This window comes from Chiloscyllium plagiosum, unplaced genomic scaffold (genome assembly GCF_037043375.1).
Source record: "Chiloscyllium plagiosum isolate Xiang-an unplaced genomic scaffold, Cpla_swu_hap1 HiC_scaffold_34, whole genome shotgun sequence".
NCBI lineage: Eukaryota > Metazoa > Chordata > Chondrichthyes > Orectolobiformes > Hemiscylliidae > Chiloscyllium > Chiloscyllium plagiosum.
This window is the reverse complement of record NW_028270172.1, coordinates 33,290,718-33,312,584: the sequence shown is the minus strand read 5'-3', so window position 1 is coordinate 33,312,584 and position 21,867 is coordinate 33,290,718. Positions and strand designations below refer to the sequence as shown.

General features: G+C 41.3%; 1 protein-coding gene across 3 annotated transcripts in view; it reads left to right on the top strand.

Moving 5' to 3' along the window:
• Positions 1–21,867, top strand: part of osbpl10b (oxysterol binding protein-like 10b) — a 259,812-nt gene that overhangs the window by 74,516 nt on the left and 163,429 nt on the right. For all 3 annotated transcript variants that reach the window (XR_006315905.2, XM_087978586.1, XM_043719213.2), the window contains 2 exons: positions 660–739; positions 8,014–8,205. Coding sequence is in view for 2 of the 3 variants with exons in the window: in XM_087978586.1 (XP_087834712.1) it covers positions 660–739; positions 8,014–8,205 (272 nt within the window). In the remaining variant the exon portion in view is untranslated. The remainder of the gene's footprint in view (positions 1–659; positions 740–8,013; positions 8,206–21,867) is intronic.

Here is a 21,867-nt window from a genome sequence, read left to right as displayed (position 1 = left end):
GAATTATAAGGAAAACTTTTAAGTTGTGAATAGAGTCATAGAGATGTACAGCATGGAAACCGACCCTTTGGTCCAACTCATCCATGCCGACCAGATATCCTAAATTAATCTAGTCCTATTTGCCAGCACGTGGCCCATATCTCTCAACCTTTCCTACTCATGTACCCATCTCGGTGCCTTTTAAATGCTGTAATAGTACCAGCCTCCACTTCCTCTGGCAGTTCATTCCATACATGCACCGCCTCTGTGTGGAAAAAGTTTCACCTTAGGTACCTTTTAAATCCTTCCCCTCTCACCCAAAACCTGTGCCCTATTTGCAATAATTTTACAAAAATAATTCAGGGTATAATTAGATGACTGTTATTGTACTAGATCAATTAGTATTGTTACACCAAATAGTTGGTCCCTTACTTATTCTGCTACATTTGAGAAGTGAATCATACCGCATAGATTTTTTGGTTTTAGTTTCGATAAATCAGGTATGAGGTAACTTTGCAAATCTGCTTATATTGCTTACTTTCAGTTATGTTACTTGACCTGTTTAATTTTTAGTAAATGTGATTTTTTAAAATTCTGTTTCCTTAAACCCATTTATTTTAAAAATTAGAGACCATGTGTCTATCCTTTATGAAGATGTATATCTGCTTTCTCCTCTGCAGCGGGGGATGCTAAAGAGCGACTCTATTGGGTGAACCAGCTTCAGGCTTCTGCCAAGCACCACACAGAAAATAATACTAAGGTAAAAGGTTACAAAATTGAAGTATTAATTGCTATACTACAGTGTAGAATTAAATGTACATTGATAACAAGTACAGCCATAACAGTCCTATATTTCAAGAATGTTTGTTTTATAAGTTGCTAATTCTTTTATAGTTAAAGGATATCTCATGTAGATTATTGTTTGTAATCAAAGTTTTTTAAAAAAACAAACCACATGAACTGCAACATAGAATACAACTTGGATCCACCTTCAATCTTGTACTTAATTGTTGGTTCATAGCTCTTAAAATATGTACTAGTGAAACAAAAAGAGTCCTAAGGGACAACTTGTTCATGCAAAGGGTGGTATGTGTATGGAATGAGTTGCCAGAGGGAGTGGTGGAGACTAACACAATTGCAACATTTAAAAGGCATCGAGATTGGTCTATGAATATGAAGGGTTTGGAGGGATATGGGCCAGGTGCTGGCAGGTGGGACTAGATTGGGTTGGGATATCTGGTTGGCATGGACAAGTTGGACCGAAGGGTCTGTTTCTGTGCTGTACATCTCTATGAAATGTTACAAGATCTATCAGTGTAATTTAAAAAAAAAACTGAGCACTTGTATTATTTCAGAACTACGAAGGACAATTTGCCAGTAGAAATATGAGATTCACTTTAATAGTTTGTGAGAAGATTTGTCGCTCGGGTGCTCGTTGCTGTGGTTCTGTTCGCCGAGCTGGAAATTTTTGTTGCAAACGTTTCGTCCCCTGTCTAGGTGACATCCTCAGTGCTTGGGAGCCTCCTGTGAAGCGCTTCTGTGGTGTTTCCTCCGGCATTTATAGTGGCCTGTCCCTGCCGCTTCTGGTTGTCAGTTTCAGCTGTCCGCTGTAGTGGCCGGTATATTGGGTCCAGGTTGATGTGTTTGTGGATGAGTGCCATGCTTCTAGGAATTCCCTGGCTGTTCTTTGTTTGGCTTGCCCTATAATGGTAGTGTTGCCCCAGTCAAATTCATGTTGCTTGTCGTCTGCGTGTGTGGCTACTAGGGATAGCTGGTCGTGTTGTTTCATGGCTAGTTGATGTTTGTGGATGCGGATCGTTAGCTGTCTTCCTGTTTGTCCTATATAGTGTTTTGTGCAGTCCTTGCATGGGATTTTGTGCACTACATTAGTTTTGCTCATGCTGGGTATTGGGTCCTTCGTTCTGATGAGTTGTTGTTTGAGTGTGGCTGTTGGTTTGTGTGCTGTTATACGTCCTAGTGATCGCAGTAGTCTGGCTGTCATTTCAGAGATGTTCTTGATGTATGGTAGTGTGGCTAGTCCTTTGGGTTGCGGCATGTCCTCGTTCCGTTGTCTTTCCCTTAGGCATCTGTTGATGAAATTGCGAGTATATCCGTTTTTGGCGAATACCTTGTATAGGTGTTCCTCTTCCTCTTTTTGCAGTTCTGGTGTGCTGCAGTGTGTTGTGGCCCTTTTGAATAGTGTCTTGACGCAACTTCGTTTGTGTGTATTGGGGTGGTTGCTTTTATAGTTCAGGACTTGGTCTGTGTGTGTGGCTTTCCTGTGTACCTTAGTGGTGAATTCTCCGTTTGGTGTTCTCTGTACCCTCACGTCCAGGAATGGGAGTTGGTTGTCCTTTTCTTCCTCTCTCGTGAATCGGATTCCCGTGAGTGTGGAGTTGATGATCCGGTGTGTTTTCTCTATTTCCGTGTTTTTAGTGATTACAAAGGTGTCATCAACGTATCTGGCCCAGAGTTTGGGTTGAATTTGTGGTAAGACTGTTTGTTCTAACCTTTGCATTACTGCTTCTGCTATGAGTCCCGAGATCTGTGAACCCATGGGTGTTCCGTTGATTTGTTCATATATCTGGTTGTTGAATGTGAAGTGTGTTGTGAGGCACAAGTCCAGTAGTTTAAGTATGCCGTCTTTGTTGATGGATTCAACATCCTGTTGTCTGTTATGTCTGTTCAGCAGGTTGGCTATTGTTTCTCTGGCTCGGGCTTTGTCAATAGAGGTGAACAGTGCCATTACGTCAAATGAGACCATGGTTTCTTCCTTGTCTATGTGTATATTTCTGATGATGTCCAAGAATTCCTGTGTTGATTGTATAGAGTGTCTGGATCCGCTGATTAGGTATTTCAGTTTCTGCTGTAGTTCTTTAGCCAGTTTGTGTGATGGTGTCCTTGGTAGTGATACTATGGGTCTGAGTGGGATGTCTACAAAGAATGAAACCTGAAAACAACAACACCCCCAGATTCTATGGACTACCTAAAGTGCACAAACCAGACATCCCACTCAGACCCATAGTATCACTATTCAAAAGGGCCACAACACACTGCAGCACACCAGAACTGCAAAAAGAGGAAGAGGAACACCTATACAAGGTATTCGCCAAAAACAGATATCCTCGCAATTTCATCAACAGATGCCTAAGGGAAAGACGACGGAACGAGGACATGCCGCAACCCAAAGGACTAGCCACACTACCATACATCAAGAACATCTCTGAAATGACAGCCAGACTACTGCGATCACTAGGACTTATAACAGCACACAAACCAACAGCCACACTCAGACAACAACTGACCAGAACGAAGGACCCGATACCCAGCATGAGCAAAACTAATGTAGTGTACAAAATCCCATGCAAGGACTGCACAAAACACTATATAGGACAAACAGGAAGACAGCTAACGATCCGCATCCACGAACATCAACTAGCCACGAAACGACACGACCAGCTATCCCTAGTAGCCACACACGCAGACGACAAGCAACATGAATTTGACTGGGACAACACTACCATTATAGGGCAAGCCAAACAAAGAACAGCCAGGGAATTCCTAGAAGCATGGCACTCATCCACAAACTCCATCAACAAACACATGGACCTGGACCCAATATACCGGCCACTACAGCGGACAACCGGAAGCGGCAGGGACAGGCCACTATAAATGCCGGAGGAAACATCACAGAAGCGCTTCACAGGAGGCTCCCAAGCACTGAGGATGTCACCTAGACAGGGGACGAAATGTTTGCAACAAAAATTTCCAGCTCGGCGAATAGAACCACAGCATTCACTTTAATATTTGATTACTTTTAAGTTCTCTTAAATGTTTCCACTCACTTAAATCAAACAGGCAAGACATACATTAAAGATTTCCCTTTTTGACAACAGACCAGAATTTTATATCTAGTATCTTAGGTTATAAAACTGTAATAGTTAGGTCTTTAGCAATGCAAAAATAACCAAGACTTATAAACCTGAATAATAATGATTCATTCTTTGCATCCTTCAAAACAATTACATTATAGAGTGAAAAAGCTAATATTAACAGAGTTCTGTTGTTGGCCAAAGTATACAATTATTGATCCAAAGTAGTCTTTGTGAATAACATTTGTACCTGATAATACGAATCTCATTTTTGGAGTGACGTTTTTCATTTCTACTCTGGCAAATTTAGCTTTGCTGAGGGGGGAACTTGGAGTAAAGTACCATTGACATTTGCTCATATTTATTAGAATGGATTAGCTTTGTCAGATGTAGTAGTAGGGAGGAAACTGAGGGATATTCTTTTGGCAAGTGAATGTTGGTCGAGAACCTGACTAAAAGCATTTAAATTTGTGTGGAGGTTTTGACTAGTGGGTGTTGTGCGCCTCCTGTGTCATTACTTTAGTTATCCTCCTTTGTGCTGTTTTTCTTGTTTGTTCAAAAAAGGCCAAGATAAAAGAGTATTCCTACTCGGAAACCCATTGTCTAATAAGTGAATGGAACCCACACGGCAGAAGGCTAGATTCTTTAAAAAAAAATTCTTTAATAAATTTTGTAATTACTTGCAACATCCTTTTTAGATGTGCTTTTCCCCTGTAGCACCTAGAACATTAGCTGCGGGTTATGCAATTTTGTTAATGTTAGCTGAACTCTTAGGAAATACAAAGTTGTTGTTTTCAGGCACTATTACCAGTTTCATTGATCCTATCGTTGTCCCTCGTCCCCTCAGGCCACAGTCTCATGCAGAACCTGACTGTTGGCAAATTAAGCATTTGATCCGAATTTAAACTTTTGGCTCGCACTCTTCATCACTCGCACTGTTTACATCTGGCTTCATAACATTGCCAATCCTTTTTCCATCTTAGGTTCTCTGGTTGAAACATTAGCTGGATGTTTGTCATCTTGAAAATAGAATCGAGAGAATTATATGCTGAATTATTGTGGTGCTGCTGTAGATTGCCTCATGTTATATAAGCTTTAGAAACTTAATTCATGTTTAATGTGTGTTAAGATAAAAATGACAAAAACTGAAACCTTTGAAAGCAATTTCTTCTTTTTAAGGCCATGTGGTAAATTTGCTTATTTTGGATTATAGTTTGCTTCTGGCTGTCATAATGCCCTCCACAACACTCTGTGCATCTCCGTAACTCTTTTCCATCATTGCTTTTCCATCTTTGGTTGCTAAGGCTTCATTTTATTGCAAAAATAATATCAACTAGGAGGACCACTAGATCACCATGTCTACTCTGCCATTTTGTAAAATCTTTGTGTTTACCATCCTCAAGTCCTGCTTCCCTTCCACTTTGCTGTTTTGAGTTAAGAGTATCCTTTGGAAATAAAATCTGTGGCTTTATCCAATCACATTTTGACTTCTTAGCAACTGTTCTGAAGGACATACATTCAAAATGCAATGTAAATGGCATTTTTGAGAGTACAAGTTTATTATGGTGATTAAATGAATCTAAAGATGTATTCCCAATCATTTGAGACGTACGTGCCACCTATCAAATTATTGTCAGCTTCTCTCTTCTCCATCATACTCGCCCTCACTCCCCCTCTCGGCCTGTGCATCCCCCTTGCTCAGTGTGCGTCCCCCTCGCACTCTTCTTTGCGCGCCCCCTCTTCCCAGTTGCCACCAATACTGAAAGTTCATGACCCACAATCCATGTTAGCCTGATGTATGACTCTGTGGAGAGGAGCTGAAATCTTCGAAATTGAGAGTGAGCAACCAGAGTGCAATATCCTGAACAAAGGCTGACACCAGAGCTAATTCACCACAGCCCTGAAAACAGAATGTCAGCCTTGAAATATCTACTGTATTTTTTTCTTAAGAGGAACAGCGAGAACAGGATTTTTTTTTTAAGAGCAAGGGCTGAAGTTTCCCTTAGTGTTTCCAAAGTTCTAACCTTATTGGATTTTTTATTTGAAATGTTATCAGCTCTCTACACATCCCCTGGGAACAAGGAACAGGAAGGGACCAGCTTCCATGCTGCTTATCTGCATACAGTTCGCTGTGCATGAAGCCTGACATCAGTAGTATGGAAGTACTGAGTATGAAGGACCGAAAAGCAGAGCACTTGTACAACAGTGATAGGATCAGACAGAGTCATCAAGGATTTACAACAGGCTTGCCAAATGTTTTGAATTAGATTACTTACAGAATTAGATTACTTAGTGTGGAAACAGGCCCTTCGGCCCAACAAGTCCACACCGACCCGCCGAAGCACATCCCACCCATACCCCTTACCTAACACTATGGGCGATTTAGCATGGCCAATTCACCTGACCTGCACATCTTTGGACTGTGGGAGGAAACCGGAGCACCTGGAGGAAACCCACGCAGACACTGGGAGAACGTGCAAACTCCACACAGTCAGTCGCCTGAGGCTGTGTTTTTGAGTTTTGGAATGCAATGAGAAACTTTTCAGCCACACAGTGGTGAGCCTATGAAATTCTCTGCCACAGATTATGGAATATTTTTAGGAAGGAGTGTGATGTTGTTCTTGGGGCTGAAAGGATCATTACTAGAGTTGATAAGGGGGAAGCCAGTGGAGGCGGTTAATTGAGAGGGAACTGATTGCAGACAGGATCAAAGAATAGGAACAAATTGTCTTTTTTTGAGTGGCAGCCAGTGCCTTGTGGGTTACTGCAGGCATCACTGAAGTTTAGAAGAATGAAGGACAAAACAGGGTAAACGTGGGAAGGATGTTTCCAATGACCGCGGCCTCCAGAAGCAGGGGTCACAGTTTAAGGGCACGATTATAATTTCTTTTCACCGAGAGCATGATGAGCCTATCAAATCCTGTGCCACAGAAAGTGGTTGAGGTCAGGTCATTGAATGTTTTTAGGAAGGAGAGAGATGTTGTTCTTGAGGTTAAAGGAATCAACAGATAAAGGAGAGAAGGCAGAAAAAGCTTAGAGTTGGATAATCAGTCATGATCATATTACATGATGGAGCAGGCTTGAAGCATAATGGCTTACTCCTTTTTCTATTTCCAAGGGCCTGAATTAGCTGATATTGCCTGTGTACAGTACTGAGCTTCAGAATTGGCGTGAGGAAAGATCAGAAGAGTTTCCTATTTCTTATTGCATCCCAGCATTTGTTAGTGTGAAGTTTGTGCATGTTTATGCATTGTCAAATAGCAATTGAGTGGGAGCTTACAGAATCCTAAACATTGACACATTAGGCCTGTTGTATCTGTGCTTGATGGGAATGAAGTACTTTGCCTAATCCCACTTTCCAAATCTTGATCTGTCAAATGGTTCTACATGATCTAGCCTCTGGTGTTGAAAAGTGCATTTTTAAAGAAATTTTGGCATCAATTATGCCAACTTCTTCACAAGGATTCAGTGTAATAGTGTTACTGGCCATATAAGCTCATGGAAATGAGTTCCAAATGGAATCATAGGGATGTACAGCACAGAAACAGACCCTTCGATCCAATTCATCCACGTTGACCAGGTATCCTAAACTAATTTAGTCCCATTTGCTAGCACTCAGTCCATATCCCTCTAAACTCTTTCTATTTGTATACCCATCCAGATACCTTTTAAATGGTGCAATTGTACTAGCCTCCATTACTTCCTCTAGCAGCTCATTCCATGTACATACCACCCTCTGCATGAAAAGTTGCCCCTTAGATCTCTCTTGTATCTTTTCCCTCTCACCCTAAACTTATGCTCTCCAGTTCTGGACACCCCCATCCCAGGGAAAAGACCTTGTCTGTTTATCCTCTCCATGCCCCTCACAATTTTATAAACCTCTTTAAGGTCATCCCTCAGCCTCCGACACTCCAGGGTAAACTTTGTTAGTGCAGAGGAAGTGTTACTGTGTATCTGATTTATTAATGTTAGGTTTGTCTTGGCAATGTATGATAGAATAGTATTGGGGGAGGGGGGGGGTTTATTCTCTGTTTAACATTTGCTCTGGGAGTGATTGTGCATCTACAATGGGATGTTGGCTGGCAAAGTTTGTTTGAGATTTAATGCAGTTAATTTGATTCAATAAATTGTTTATTTTTAAATTTATTTTTATTTATTTTAGACTACTCCTTCAACAAGAGCTAGAAGTTTATCTTTACTTCCTCCTGGGATATCGAACCCAGCAACTCATGGTAGCCAGAAGCACCTGACACACAGTGGGCCAGGAATTATCACTATCACCCATCACAAGTCTCCCGCAACCAGCCGACGTGCAAAGAATCAGTGTCCAGGCCGTCTTTTAGATGTTAAAGAGGTAAGTTTGAGAACTACCATAGAATGAAGAAGGTTAGGATGTTTGGGATATCGTAGATCATTTAGATGGAACATGTTTGCTTTTTATTTGTACTCTGGAATATCTGTATTAGTGTTCCTCTGTGTAGTGTTCATTTTCAACTGCTTCATCTGTGACGTTCTGTCCAATGTGAAAGTCAGACATGCATTATTCAGTACTATTCACTACTCCTCAGACTGTGCCTGCATGCAATAAGGCTTGCATCAGCTTGGGCTGATGAGTGGTAAGCAGCATGCATGCTGCATAAATGCCAGACAATAGTCATTGCTCACAAGAAAATCTAATAGTTTGCCCTTGACATTCAGTGGCATTATCACAGGTGATTCCTCAATGGTTAACATCCTGAGTGTTATTGCTGACCAGAAACTGATCTGGATCATGTATATAAATAACTTCTGCTACAAGAATAGGTCAAAGGCGGGGAGGCTACAATGAATAGCTCACGCCCGAGAGATATCCTATCCATGATCCGCAAAATAGAAGACAGGATTATGATGGCATATTAGGAGAAAGTGAGGACTGCAGATGCTGGACATCAGAGTCGAGAGTGTGGTGCTGGAAAAGCACAGCAGACCAGGTAGCATCCGAGGAGCAGGAGAATTGACGTTTCGAGCATAAACCCCTCATCAGGAATGAGGCTTGTGGGCTAGGGGGCTGAAAGATAAATGTCTCCTCTACATCGAGGCGATTGGACACCAATTTGCGGATCATTTCAGTGACCATCTCTGGAACACCCACACCAACTAACCCCCCCACGCCATGGCTGAACACTTCAACTCCCCCTCCCATTCCTTCAAGGACATACAGGTCCTGGGCTGCCTGGCCTGCTGTGCTTTTCCAGCACCACACTCTCGACTATGAAGGCATGTTGTCCACTTGCCTGGCTGAGTACACCTCTAGTGACATAAACAAGCTTGACATTATCCAGGGCAAAGCAGCCTGGTTGATAGCCATCCCATTCACAGCTTGAAACGTTCATTTCCTCTACCACCAGCGCACTGTGAGAGCGGTGTGTACCATCAACAAGATACACTGTAGCAACTTGCCAATGCTGCTTTGACAATATCTTAAAACCCATGACCTCCATTCCCCAGATAAACACAGGCATTTGGGATATGGGAACACTGCTGCCTGCAAAATGATCTACAAGTCGTCCACTATACTGACTTATAAAGTTATTCACATTACTGTCTACAAAATCCCAGAGATCTTTCTCTAATAGCATTGACTATGGCATAATACATTAAAATACTGTAGTCAATGTAATAGCTTATCAACACCTCCCCAACGGAGAGGCAGTAAATGCTGATGATGTGCACATCCTATAAATGAATAACCAAAATCAACTTTATTTTGGCCTCTTTCTTCCTTTTCATGTGTTTCAAGAAGCTCTTACTGCCTGTCTTAATATTACTTGCAAGTTTACCTTCATAGTTGATTTTTTTGGGTCATCATTTGTTTGTTTTTAAAATTACCCCAATCCTCTGGCTTACCACTAACCTTTGCCACATTTTTTTTCTTTCAATTTAATGCGATCCTTCATTTGCCTGGTTAATAGCGGACGGCTTATCCCATCTTAGAGTCCTCCTTTTTCACTGGGAACCGTCTTATTTGGGAGTTGTCGAACTATTTTGCCATTGTTACTCAACCCCTTTTGCTGATAAACTGAGTCCATCCAGCTAACACTCATTCATTTGTAAGTACTCATTTTAATGTTTGACACAGTTGTTTGTAGCCCAAGTTTTTCACTCAAACTAAGTGCTAAATTATTATACCATATTATGACTTTTTTCTCAAGGGATGTTTTTACTCTGAGATCATGTAATAAAGCTGCCTCATTACACATTACCAGATCCAAAAGAACTTGATCCTTGTGGATGTAGGTTTGCTCGCTGAACTGGAAGGTTCATTTCCAGACGTTTTGTCACCCTACTAGGTAACATCTTCGGCGGGCTTCCAGGTGAAGCACTGTTGATAATTCTTGCTTTCTATTTGTATGTTTGGGTTTCTTTGGGTTGGTGATATAATTTCCTGTGGTGATGTCATTTTGTGTTCTTTCTCAGGGAGTGGTAGATGGGGTCTAACTTGATGTGTTTGTTACAAACAAATCACAGGAAATGACATCACCAACCCAAAGAAACCCAAACATATAACTAGCACTGTTGATAACTCCTACTTTCTATTTATATCTTGGGGTTGGAGATGTCATTCCCTGTGATTTGTTTGTAACAAACACATCAAGTTAGACCCCATCTACCACCCCCTGAGAAAAATAACATGAAATGATATCACCACAGGAAATGACATCACCAACCTAAAGAAACCCAAACACATAAATAGAAAGCAGGAATTATCAACAATGCTTCACCCAGAGGCCCATTGAAGATGTTACCTAGTCGGGTGATGAAATGAACCTTCCAGCTCAGCGAGCAAACCTACATCCAGAACCTCAACCTGAGCTACAAAACTCACTAAAACCTGATCCTTGGATCCACAATGTGTTGTTATTGGAAAATGTCCTGTACACGCACTATGAATTCTTCCTAATGGCTACTTCCTGCCAGTTCGACTTTCCCGATCGACTTGAAGATTGAAATCACTTCTAATTGATGTACTGCCTTTTTTGCATAGCCTCATTATCTGATTTATCTGTCTTATAGTATAGTTACTGTTAGGATGATATAGACTACTCTCACCATTGCAATCTTCTCCTTGTTATTTCTTACTCCAACCCATCTGAATTCTTCAACTCCTGATCCAAGATTATTTCTTGCTATCATAGTTGTTCCTTCCCACATTAATAACACTACACCACCACCCTTTCCTTCCTGTCTGCCCTTTGGAAAAGTCATATATCCCTAAACATTTGGTTTCCTAGGGTGTGGGAGTTAAAAACTAGGTGGCATATTTTTTAAGTTGAGAGGAGGAAGTTTTAAAAAGAACTCAAGGGGCCAACCTGTTTGTTAAAGTAGAGCTGTTATTGTGTGGAATGAACTGCAGAGGAAGTGATGGATACAACATTTCCAAACTACTTTATCCAACGTGGTCATGATTTTGAAAATTTCTCTCAAATCTTCTTAGCCCTGTCTTCTCCAAGGAAAGATGTCCCAGCGTCTCCAATTCATCTTCATAGCTGCTTCTAGTATCAACTAGTTGTCTCTGTCAACATAGTGTGAGTAGCACATGGTTCCTGAGGAAAGGTGCAAAATATTCATTGAATAGCGCAGCCGTGCACCCTGCTTCAGTTCATTAATCCTATTTTGCTCCCCAAACAGCACTAAATTTATTATGCAATGAGCACTACTCCCCAAATTCTCCCCACTGACACTTGATCCTTTTGGTCCATTTTGGTCTCAAGAACCAGATCTGGTTCTGTACTTTCAGTTGGACTAGACAAGTACTGCTGTGGAAGACCCACTTGAATGTAATCTAGGAGCCCTCACTGCTTGTTAATTTCACATTATCCAAGTCTATATATGGGTAATTTAAGTTTTACATTATAGCACAATGATGTTTTCATCTCCTCTCGTGGGTTTGCAGGTTTGTTCCTCTACATCCTTCCTAATAGTTCATGGTCTATAGATTACACTGAGTAACAATGTAATCGCATCCTTTTTGTTCTTGGTTCTACCCTTTGCCCTTTGAATTCTCTAGGGCATTATCTTGCTGAATCACTACAGTAGGATCCTTAACTAAATTTTCTGGCAAGTCCCAGAATTGTGACTGCAGGACCACAGCACCCATTCTACCGAAGTCATTGGTACTGACCTGAACCGTGACCTCTGGCTTTCTCCCTCTTCCTTAACCTAAGTCACTGAAGTCACAGGGCCTGAAATATTGATTCTATTTTTTCTGCACTGATGTTGCCAGACCTGCTGAGTTTCTTCAAAACTTTGTTTTTGTTTTCTGCTTTCCAGCATTTACAGTTCTTTGGGAATTTTTTTCCATTTAGTGAAATATTTTACCTTTTCACCTAACCAATGAATCCTCTATCTCTATGTCTACTGCTCCCCCACTCATCTTCGTTCCCACCTGTATGGTGTGTCACCTTTGCCAAGAGCTTAGCTCTTGCTGTGAGGAATTATTGTCTTTTATCAGTATGCAGAATTGAAAACTGGTTACCTGCCTGGTTCTCATGGACTTCCTGGATGCACCATGGTACCTTCAAAGCCGACACCTCAAGCTTATGCAATCAGCAAAACTTTCTGCAGAAGTGTTTATCTCAGTCACATGGAGAATCTATGACTCAACATATGCCACAGGTTGTTAACAGGACCTACTCATAAAGTAATCAGTATCTGAGACAGTGAGAGGAACTGCATCTGGTGTCAAAACACACCAGGAGAAGCTGCAGAAAAAAGAAAGGGCTACATTCCACGACTTAAAAGGAGAAGGATGTAGTGATTGGAATGAGGTCACCCAGGTGGACCTCATAGAATGGGTTCCATGATCGGGGCTGTTTACCTGGACCAGTCAGGGAGATCTGACTGCCAGTTATAAACAAACAGGAGTTTTGAGGGCGGCACGGAGTTTGCACATTCTCCTCCACGTCTGCGTAGGTTTCCTCCCTCAATCCAAAGATATGCAGGTTAGGTGAATTTGCCATGCTAAAGGGTAAATGTAGAGTAATAAGATAGGGGAGAAGGGCTGGGTGGGATATTCTTTGGAGCATCAGTGTGGACTTGTTGGGCTGAAGAGCCTGTTTCTACTCTGTAGGGATTCTAAGATCTAAAAGCTCCTTTACCTCCCTTCTCTAACTTCCCCACTCAACAAGTAATATCTTGCAATAAACCATTTCCTATCTCATTTCCCCCGTCAGAATCAGTTGCCAGCTTGATATCTCTTTCTAAGAGAAATGAAAATGTGGTAATCAGACCAACTTTGACGTTGTATTGCCATTGGTTATCCTTGCCCATCAACATTGTAAACTATAATTTTCTTTTGTGTACTGTATATAATTTTTTAAAAATTTGTCTAAATTTTCACTTTTGCTGCCAATGGGGTAAGCTATGACCAACAAAGTAGACTTTAAAATTTACTCTGGTGTCGTATTCTGGGTCAATATTGAGCATAGAACATTACAACGCAGTACAGGCCCTTCGGCCTTCGATGTTGCGCTGATCTGCGGAACCAATCTGAAGCCCATCTAACCTACACTATTCCATTCTCATCCATATGTTTATCCAATGACCATTTAAATGCCCTTAAAGTTGGTGAGTCTACTACTGTTGCAGGCAGGGCATTCCAAACCCTTTCTACTCTCTCAGCAAAGAAATTGTCCTATATCTATCACCCCTCAATTTAAAGCTATGGTCCCTCGTACTAGCCATCACCATCCAAGGAAAAAGGCTCTCCCTATCCATCCTATCTAACCTTCTGATTATATGTCTCAATTAAGTCACCTCCCAACCTTCTTTTCAGTAATGAAAGCAGCTTTAATTTCCTCAGCTTTCCTTATAAGACTTTCCCTCCATGCCAGACAACATCCACGTAAATCTCCTCTGAACTCTTCCAATGCTTCCAAATCCTCCTTGTAATGTGGTGATCAGAACTGTACACAGTACTCCCAAGTGTGGCCGCACCAGAGTTTTATACAGCTGCAGCATGATCTGATGGCTCCAAAACTCAATCCCTCTACTAATGAAATCTAAACCACCATATGCCTCCTTAACAACCCTATCAACCTGAGTGGCAACTTTGAGGGATCTATGTACATAGACACCAAGATCTCTCTACTCATCTACACTACCAAGAATCTTATCAGTAGTCCAGTCCTCTTTATTTCTGTTGCTCCTTCCAAAGTGAATCACCTCATACTTATCCGCACTAAACTCCATTTGCCACCTCTCAGCCCAGCTCTGCAGCTTAACTAAGTGCCTTGGTAGCCTGCAATATCCTTTGGTACAATCCACAACTTCACCAACCTTAGTGTCATCTGAAAATTTACTAACCCATCCTTCTATGCCCTCATCCAGGTCATTTATAAAAATGGCAAACAGCACTGGCCCCAAAACAGGTTCTTGTGGTACCCCATGAGTAATTGAACTCCAGCATAAACATTTCCCATCAACCACCAGACTGTCTTCTTTCAGTTAGCCAATTTCAGATCCAAACCGGTAAATCACCTCCATCCTTGTTCCTCCGTATTTTGTGCAATAGTCTACCATGGGGAACCTTATCAAGCACTTTACTGAAATCCATATATATCACATCAACCGCTTTACCCTCATCCACCTGTTTGGTCACCTTCTCAAAGGACCCAAGGTTTGAGAGACATGACCTACCTTTCAGAAAACCATGTTGACTATCCCTAATGAACTTAATCATCTAGAGAGGAATATAAATCCTATCTCTTAAACCTTTTCCAGTACTTTACCCACAACCAAAGTAAGGCTCACTGGTTAATAATTGCCAGTGTTGTCTCTACTCCCCTTCTTGAACAAGGGAACAACATTTGCAATCCTCCAGTCTTCTGGCACTATTCCTGTAGACAATGATGACATAAAGATCAAATTCAAAGGTTCTGCAATCTCTCTGGCTTCCCAGAGAACCCTAGGATAAATCCCATCTGGCCCAGCGGACTTCGCAATTCTGGAAAGTGTGAAAATAGCTAACACCTCCTGAACCTCAATCCCATCTAGTCTAGTAGCCTCTATCTCAGTATTCTCCTTGACAACATTGCCTTTTTTTAGTGTGAATACTAACCAAAAAAAATCATTTAGTGCTTCTCCTATCTCCTCTGACTACATACAACTTCCCACTGCTGTCCTTGATTGGCCCTAATCTTACTCTAGTCATTCTTTTATTCCTGATATATCTGTAGAAAGCTTTAGGGTTTTCCTTGATCCTGTCAGTTAATGCCTTCTCATGTCCCCTCCTGGCTCTTCTTAGCTCTCTCTTTAGGTCCTTCTTAGCTCTTTCTTTAACTCTCTAGTTCCCTAACTGAGCCTTCACGTCTCATCCTTCTTCCACTTGACAAGAGATTCAACTTTTCAGTAAACCACCTCTCCCTCACTCGGCTACTTCATGCCTGACAGATACATATATATCAAGGACAAGCAGTAGCTGTTCCTTGAATAAGCTCCACATTTCAATTGTGCCCATTCCCTGCAGTTTCCTTCCCCATCCTATGCATTATAAATCTTGCCTAATCGCATCATCATTGCCTTTTTCGCCAACTATAACTATTGTCCTGCAACAACTATTCCTGTCCCTGCTCTATCCATGTCTCCGAAATGGCTCCGAAATCCCAGGTACCAACCATGCTGCAAGTTCACCCACCTTATTCTGGATGCTCCCTGGCATTGGAGTAGACACACTTCAGACCACTTTCCTGCTTTCCAGTGCACTCTTGCAACCTTGAAACATTATTTATGACCTTACTACTTTCAACCTCCTGGACACTGGAATTACAATTTAGGTTCCCATCCCCCTGCTGAATTAGCATATATTGTGTGCTCCCTGGCCCCAATCTCAATTGACGTCACCTATGAAGCATTCTTTATGACTCTGGATAAAGGTTTATTGTCATACTTAACCGTACAGACCAGTTTTAGTAACTGTCATCTGCTGGGTGTGGGGGCTCAGTTGCTGATTACATACCAGATAGAATTGAATTGATTTCTAGATATTACAAATATGAAGGATTTGGGGATAGTGCAGAAAATGGTATTAAGGTAGAAAATCATGATCTGGTTCTCTGTCAGGTGGGATGACTTATCACTTGAGGACAAGTTCAGGATTGGCTCTGAAAGCCACACCTGTCATATGATATATTAACGTGGATGTTGCAACGATGTGATATGCAGCCTTGAAAACTACTGCTTCAGAGATCAGTGTCCAGTTTTGCAGTAACAACAGACAAGATTCATCACCTCTGTATGAATGTTGTAATTATTTTTCAAAAACATTCAACTAATTAAATGAGTACACAATAATCTGGTTCAGATTGGCAGGGAATGCTAAGTAAGCAAAGCTAAAAACGACTACATGATAGATGGGTAAATTCTGTAAGTTGAGACAACGCGATTCGTTTCAATCACCGGCATTATTTGGAACCCCGTGGCTATTGTCTCGCTATTCCTAAGCCAAACAAGATAAAGCAGTATTCCGGTTGACAAATTATATACAAACTATAATAGGGAAGAATGCTTAGATCAAAACAAAGGGTGAAGAAAACAGCGAATATGCAAATGAGAGTTGGGAGAACTCGGCCATTTGGCCCCTTGAGCTTGCTCTGCTATTCAGTAAGATTGTGGCTGATTATGCCATATACTTGCCTACCCTGACTTATCAAGAACCTATCTACCTCTGCATTAAAATATTCAAGGGCTGTGCTTCCACTGCTCTTCGAAAAACAAGTTTCAATTATTCATGACTGTCAGTGAGAAAATGTTTTTCCTCCTCTCTGAAATGATAACCCTTTATTTTTGGACAGTGACCCCGAATTTAAGATTCTCCCATCAAAGGAAAGATCCTTTCTACATGCAATCGATCAAAACCTCTCCAAATTTTTCTTGTTTCAATCAAGTCACCTCTTGTTTCTAATGGAATTAGAATGTAAAGCCCAGTTTGACCATCCTTTCCTTATAAGACGACTCAGACCTTTCCACATATTAGTCCAGTAAACCTTCTTTAAATTACTTTCAACCTGTTTGGTCTCCTATTGAAGGAAGGATACAGTCTGGTACACAGCACTCTAGATGTGGATCCATTGATTCCCTATTTAACTGAAGCATCATCTCCTTATTTGTGAGTTCAATTCTCCTTGTGCTGGAAAGTAATATTCTATTCTCGTCTGTTGTACGCACATATTAACCTTTTGGCAATTGGACATTTAGATTCCTCTGAATCTCTGAGCTGTACGTTCTCTCACTATTTCAATAATGTCTTTTTATTTTCCTGCCAAATTATCGATTTCACACTTTATCACATCTAATTCCTTTTATTAGGTCTTTATCCATTCACTCAATCTATCTACATCCCTTTTGTAGGCTCCTTATGTCCTATATTTGTATTACTGGCAAATTTGCCAATCATTTTTTCAGTCCCTTATTCCAAGTCATTTGTACAAATTGTAAAAAAAATGAGGCAACAATACTCACCCACCCATGGCACACACCCATGACATTGTGTCAATCAGAAAATGATCCATTTATTACCCTGGGAAAAAGACCTTGGCTATTCACCCTATCCATGCCCCTCATGATTTTATAAACTTTATAAGGCCACCTTCAATCTCAAAGAAAAAAGCCCCAGCCTATTCAGCCTCTCCCTTTCGCGCAAATCCCTCAACTCCAGCCGCACCCTTTTTTAAACTTTTCTGCACCCTTCCAAGTTTAATAACATCTTTCCGAAAGCAGGGAGACCAGAACTGAACACAGTATTCCAAAGATGGCCTAACCAATGTCCTGTACAGCTGCAACATGATATTCTCACTCCTATGCTCAGTGCACTGACAAATAAAGGCAAGTCTACCAAACACTGCCTTCACTAACCTTGTCTATCAAGTCAGGGGTGTGATGGGATACTCCCCACTTGCTGGGATAGGTGCAGCTCCAACAGCACTCAAAGCTTGACACAATCCAGGACAAAGCGGCCTCCTTGATTGGCACCAAACCCACAAAAATCCACTCCCTCCATCACTGATATTCAATGGCAGTAGTGATTACTATTTACAAGACATGCTGCAGAAATTCACCAAAGACAGCACCTTCCATCTTGAAGGACAGAGGCAGAACATACATTGGAACAATACCACTTGCAAGTTTCTCTCCAAGTCACTCACCATCTTGACTTGGAAATAAGTCACTGATCCTGCAGCTGGGTCAACATACTTGAATTCCCTCCCTAAGGGCTTTGTGGGTCTACCTACAGCACGTGGACTGCAGCAGTTCAAAAGGCAGCTCACCCCAACCCCACCACCATCTTCTCAAGGGCAGCCAAAGGCCTGCACTAAATGCTGGCCAGCCAGTGATGCTCACGTTCCATGAGTGAATAAAAAAAGGATGGACCAAAGGTTACTTTAAACTTTTCTCTTCGTCATATAATTGTTTTGGAAAAGAGATGTTTTGTTCTCTGAATATTCTTTAAGACTTGTACTTGTTCCCCGAATGTTTGCACTTAACTTCACATCTGTGATTGGAGACGATGCAGGTGAAATGCAAATCCAGTTGTTTAAAATTTCATCTGTATCATTGTGTGTTTGCAACGTCGAAAAGACCAAACAGTTTTTCTATCTGTGCCCAAGAATAATTTTTATATTCACTGCAACGTCTTTGCACACATTAAGAAATTTTGGTTCTATTGAATTGTGATAGAATTTCACTGATTGAAGTTAGTATTTGCATGAGCTCCCTGCCATTTACAGGCTATACATTGAGTTACTTGATCAATTAAATTCAGTCCAGAAATTTAAAGGAAATGCCATTTTCTAGCCGAGGAATCATTATTTTCTTACATAGGGTGTCACAGTAGTGACTGCAAATGTGACATGATCAAGCTTATGTTGACATATTACAACTTTTAGGTCAAAAGAAAAATTTTTCTAAGATTGAAGGAGACGGCTCCTGGTTTATCAATTTTATCTGGTTGTTCAGGACAATTTAAGGATTTCAGTGTTACAAACTAGCATTTAGCGATGCACTTCTCTAGTTCTTGTGGGACTTGGTATAATTTAACAAATAAGGAAGAATGCAAGATGACTAAGCCTATTTTGTTTTAAATGTATCTGCACGTTCTAGAAAACAATTAGATAAGAGTCACCAGAAATGAGACTAATATGTTTCCTGTATTCATAAAAGGAGTTAGAATAAGTTTGAGAACTATAAACCAGCCAGCATACCCTTGACAGCAAAGATAGGACATAGAACAATACAGCACAGAACAGGCTCTTGGGCCCACGATGTTGTGCCGAACATTTGTCCTAGCTTAAGCACCCATCCATGTACCTATCCAATTGCCGCTTAAAGGTCACCAATGATTCTGACTCTGCCACTCCCACAGGCAGCGCATTCCATGCCCCCACCACTCTCTGGATAAAGAACCTACCCCTGACATCCCCCCCAATACCTTCCACCCTTCACCTTAAATTTATGTCCCCTTGTAACACTCTGTTGTACCTGGGGCAAAAGTCTCTGACTGTCTACTCTATCTATTCCCCTGATCATCTTATAAACCTCTATCAAGTCACCCCTCATCCTTCGCTGGTCCAATGAGAAAAGGCCTAACACTCTCAACCTATCCTCGTATGACCTATTCTCCATTCCAGGCAACATCCTGGTAAATCTCCTCTGCACCCTTTCCAAAGCTTCCACATCTTTCCTAAAATGAGGCAACCAGAACTGCACACAGTACTCCAAATGTGGCCTTACCAAGGTCCTGCACAGTTGCAACATCACCTCACGACTCTTGAATTCAATCCCTCTGCTAATGAATGCTAATACACCATAGGCCTTCTTACAAGCTCTATCCACCTGAGTGGCAACTTTCAAAGATCTATGAACATAGACCCCAAGATCCCTCTGCTCCTCCACCTTACTAAGAACCCTACTGTTAACCCTGTATTCTGCATTCTTATTTGTCCTTCCAAAATGGACAACCTCACACTTGACAGGGTTGAATCCATCTGCCACTCCTCAGCCCAGCTCTGCATCATATCTAAGTCCTTTTGCAGCTGACAACAGCCCTCCTCACTATCCACAACTCCACCAATCTTCATATCGTCTGCAAATTTACTGACCCACCCTTCGACTCCCTCTTCCAAGTCATTAATAAACATTATAAACAGCAGAGGACCCAGAACTGATCCCTCCGGAACTCCACTTGTAACTGAAATCTTTAATTAAACTTGTAATCGAAAAGCATATAGAAATTTAATCAAAATTTTAATCATCCTTAATTAGCATGCGTTTTAATAAGGAAAGTGAAACTTGACCAGCCTTCTTGTGGATTTTCTTTTAAGAACTACTAGGGTAGACCATGGTAATCTAGTAAATATAGTACAATATATTGGATTTTCAAGCAGCCTTCAATAAGGTGCAGTATACTGGCTAAGGTTAAAATGTGTGGAGCTGGAGCAAAAAGCAAAACTTTTATAACTGACAAAAAAAAGCAGAGAATAAGTTAGATTGGGAAAAAGATAGAATATCACGGTGGCTCAGTGGTTAGCACTTCTGCCTCACAAACCAGAGACCTGGGTTCGATTCCTGCTTCGGGCAACTGCCTGTGTGGAGTTTGCACATTCTCCCCGTGTCTGTGTGGGATTCCTCCAGGTTCTCTGGTTTCCTCCCACAATCCAAACGTGTGTGCAGGTCTGGTGAATTGACCATGCTAAATTGCCCATAGTGTTAGTTGCGTTAGTCAGGGATAAGTATAGGGTAGGGGAATGTATCTGAATGGGTTATTCTTCGGAGGAGCGGTGTGGACTTGTTGGGCCATACTGTAGAGAATCTAATCTAATCTAACCTAATCATGTTGCACACTATTTGATATGAGTCTTTATTAATATCACAGGTAGTTAAACAAGTGATTGAGGTTATTGATTATTTAATTTGGTAGATGTATTGGTGGAACAGGTGGGGCTGATGTATGGAAGAAGTGTAAGACTAAGTAATTAATAAATACATCCACAAAAGTATCTTGTTTGGATCCAAATTGACTTTGGTAAGAGAGGATGATTGCCTAAATGTGAAGATTGGAAACAAAGGGTTCCTTTCGGACAAAATACAATTGGAGTTGCTTGGAAAAGAGTAGCTGAAACCAAGTGGAAAATATTGGAATATGCAAATATACTAGTGTTTTTGAAGCTGACACTAAAGGATCAATGGAAAAGTAAAGTGAATATGTGGACAATGGGGTCTGTCTTTACCAAGAAAAAAAGACAGGGTATGACCTTGGCGGTTTTGCTTCCTATTAGAAATGAGGTCAGACATGAAATATTCAGAGGAAAAAGGCTCCACAATTCAATACTGAGGAAGTTTGAGAAATTTTATTCAAATTTATGAACAAAATGCATGATCAGATATTCAATAGAAGAATATATAATAGATTTTAACAGAATATACACAATGTTGCAAAAGTTCCACTTTGGGATTCCTCATTCAGTGCTTGTCTTTAAATTGTTTGACAATATTTGGAGGTAAAAGTGAGGACTGCAGATGCTGGAGATCAGAGCTGAAAATGTGTTGCTGGAAAAGCGCAGCAGGTCAGGCAGCATCCAGGGAACAGGAGAATCGACATTTCAGGCATAAGCCCTTCTTCAGGAAGGTAGAAAGATGACTAGGAAAAATGCTAAATAATATGGAGTACATTGTCATCCACGCCAATAACATGTCTTCAGTAAGTTTTTGTCTTCCCCTCATTCCCACGCATCTTAATGTCCACTGTGTCTGTAGCTGATATACATGTGGCCTGCTTGGCAGTGGAGCCTATTGGCCCTTAAGTTTGGTCGGGTGACCCTTGGGGCACTTGTGTCTGGATGAACCAGGCATGCCAGACAGGTGGGTCCAGCCATCTCTTGAGTGTTGTGAGTGGAAACTTCTGAGGGGACCGTTTTGTGATTCTTCCTCCAGCTGGGTGCCTTCTGGCACAGCTCTGTTGTCTTGTGAGAACAGGCCACCTGCA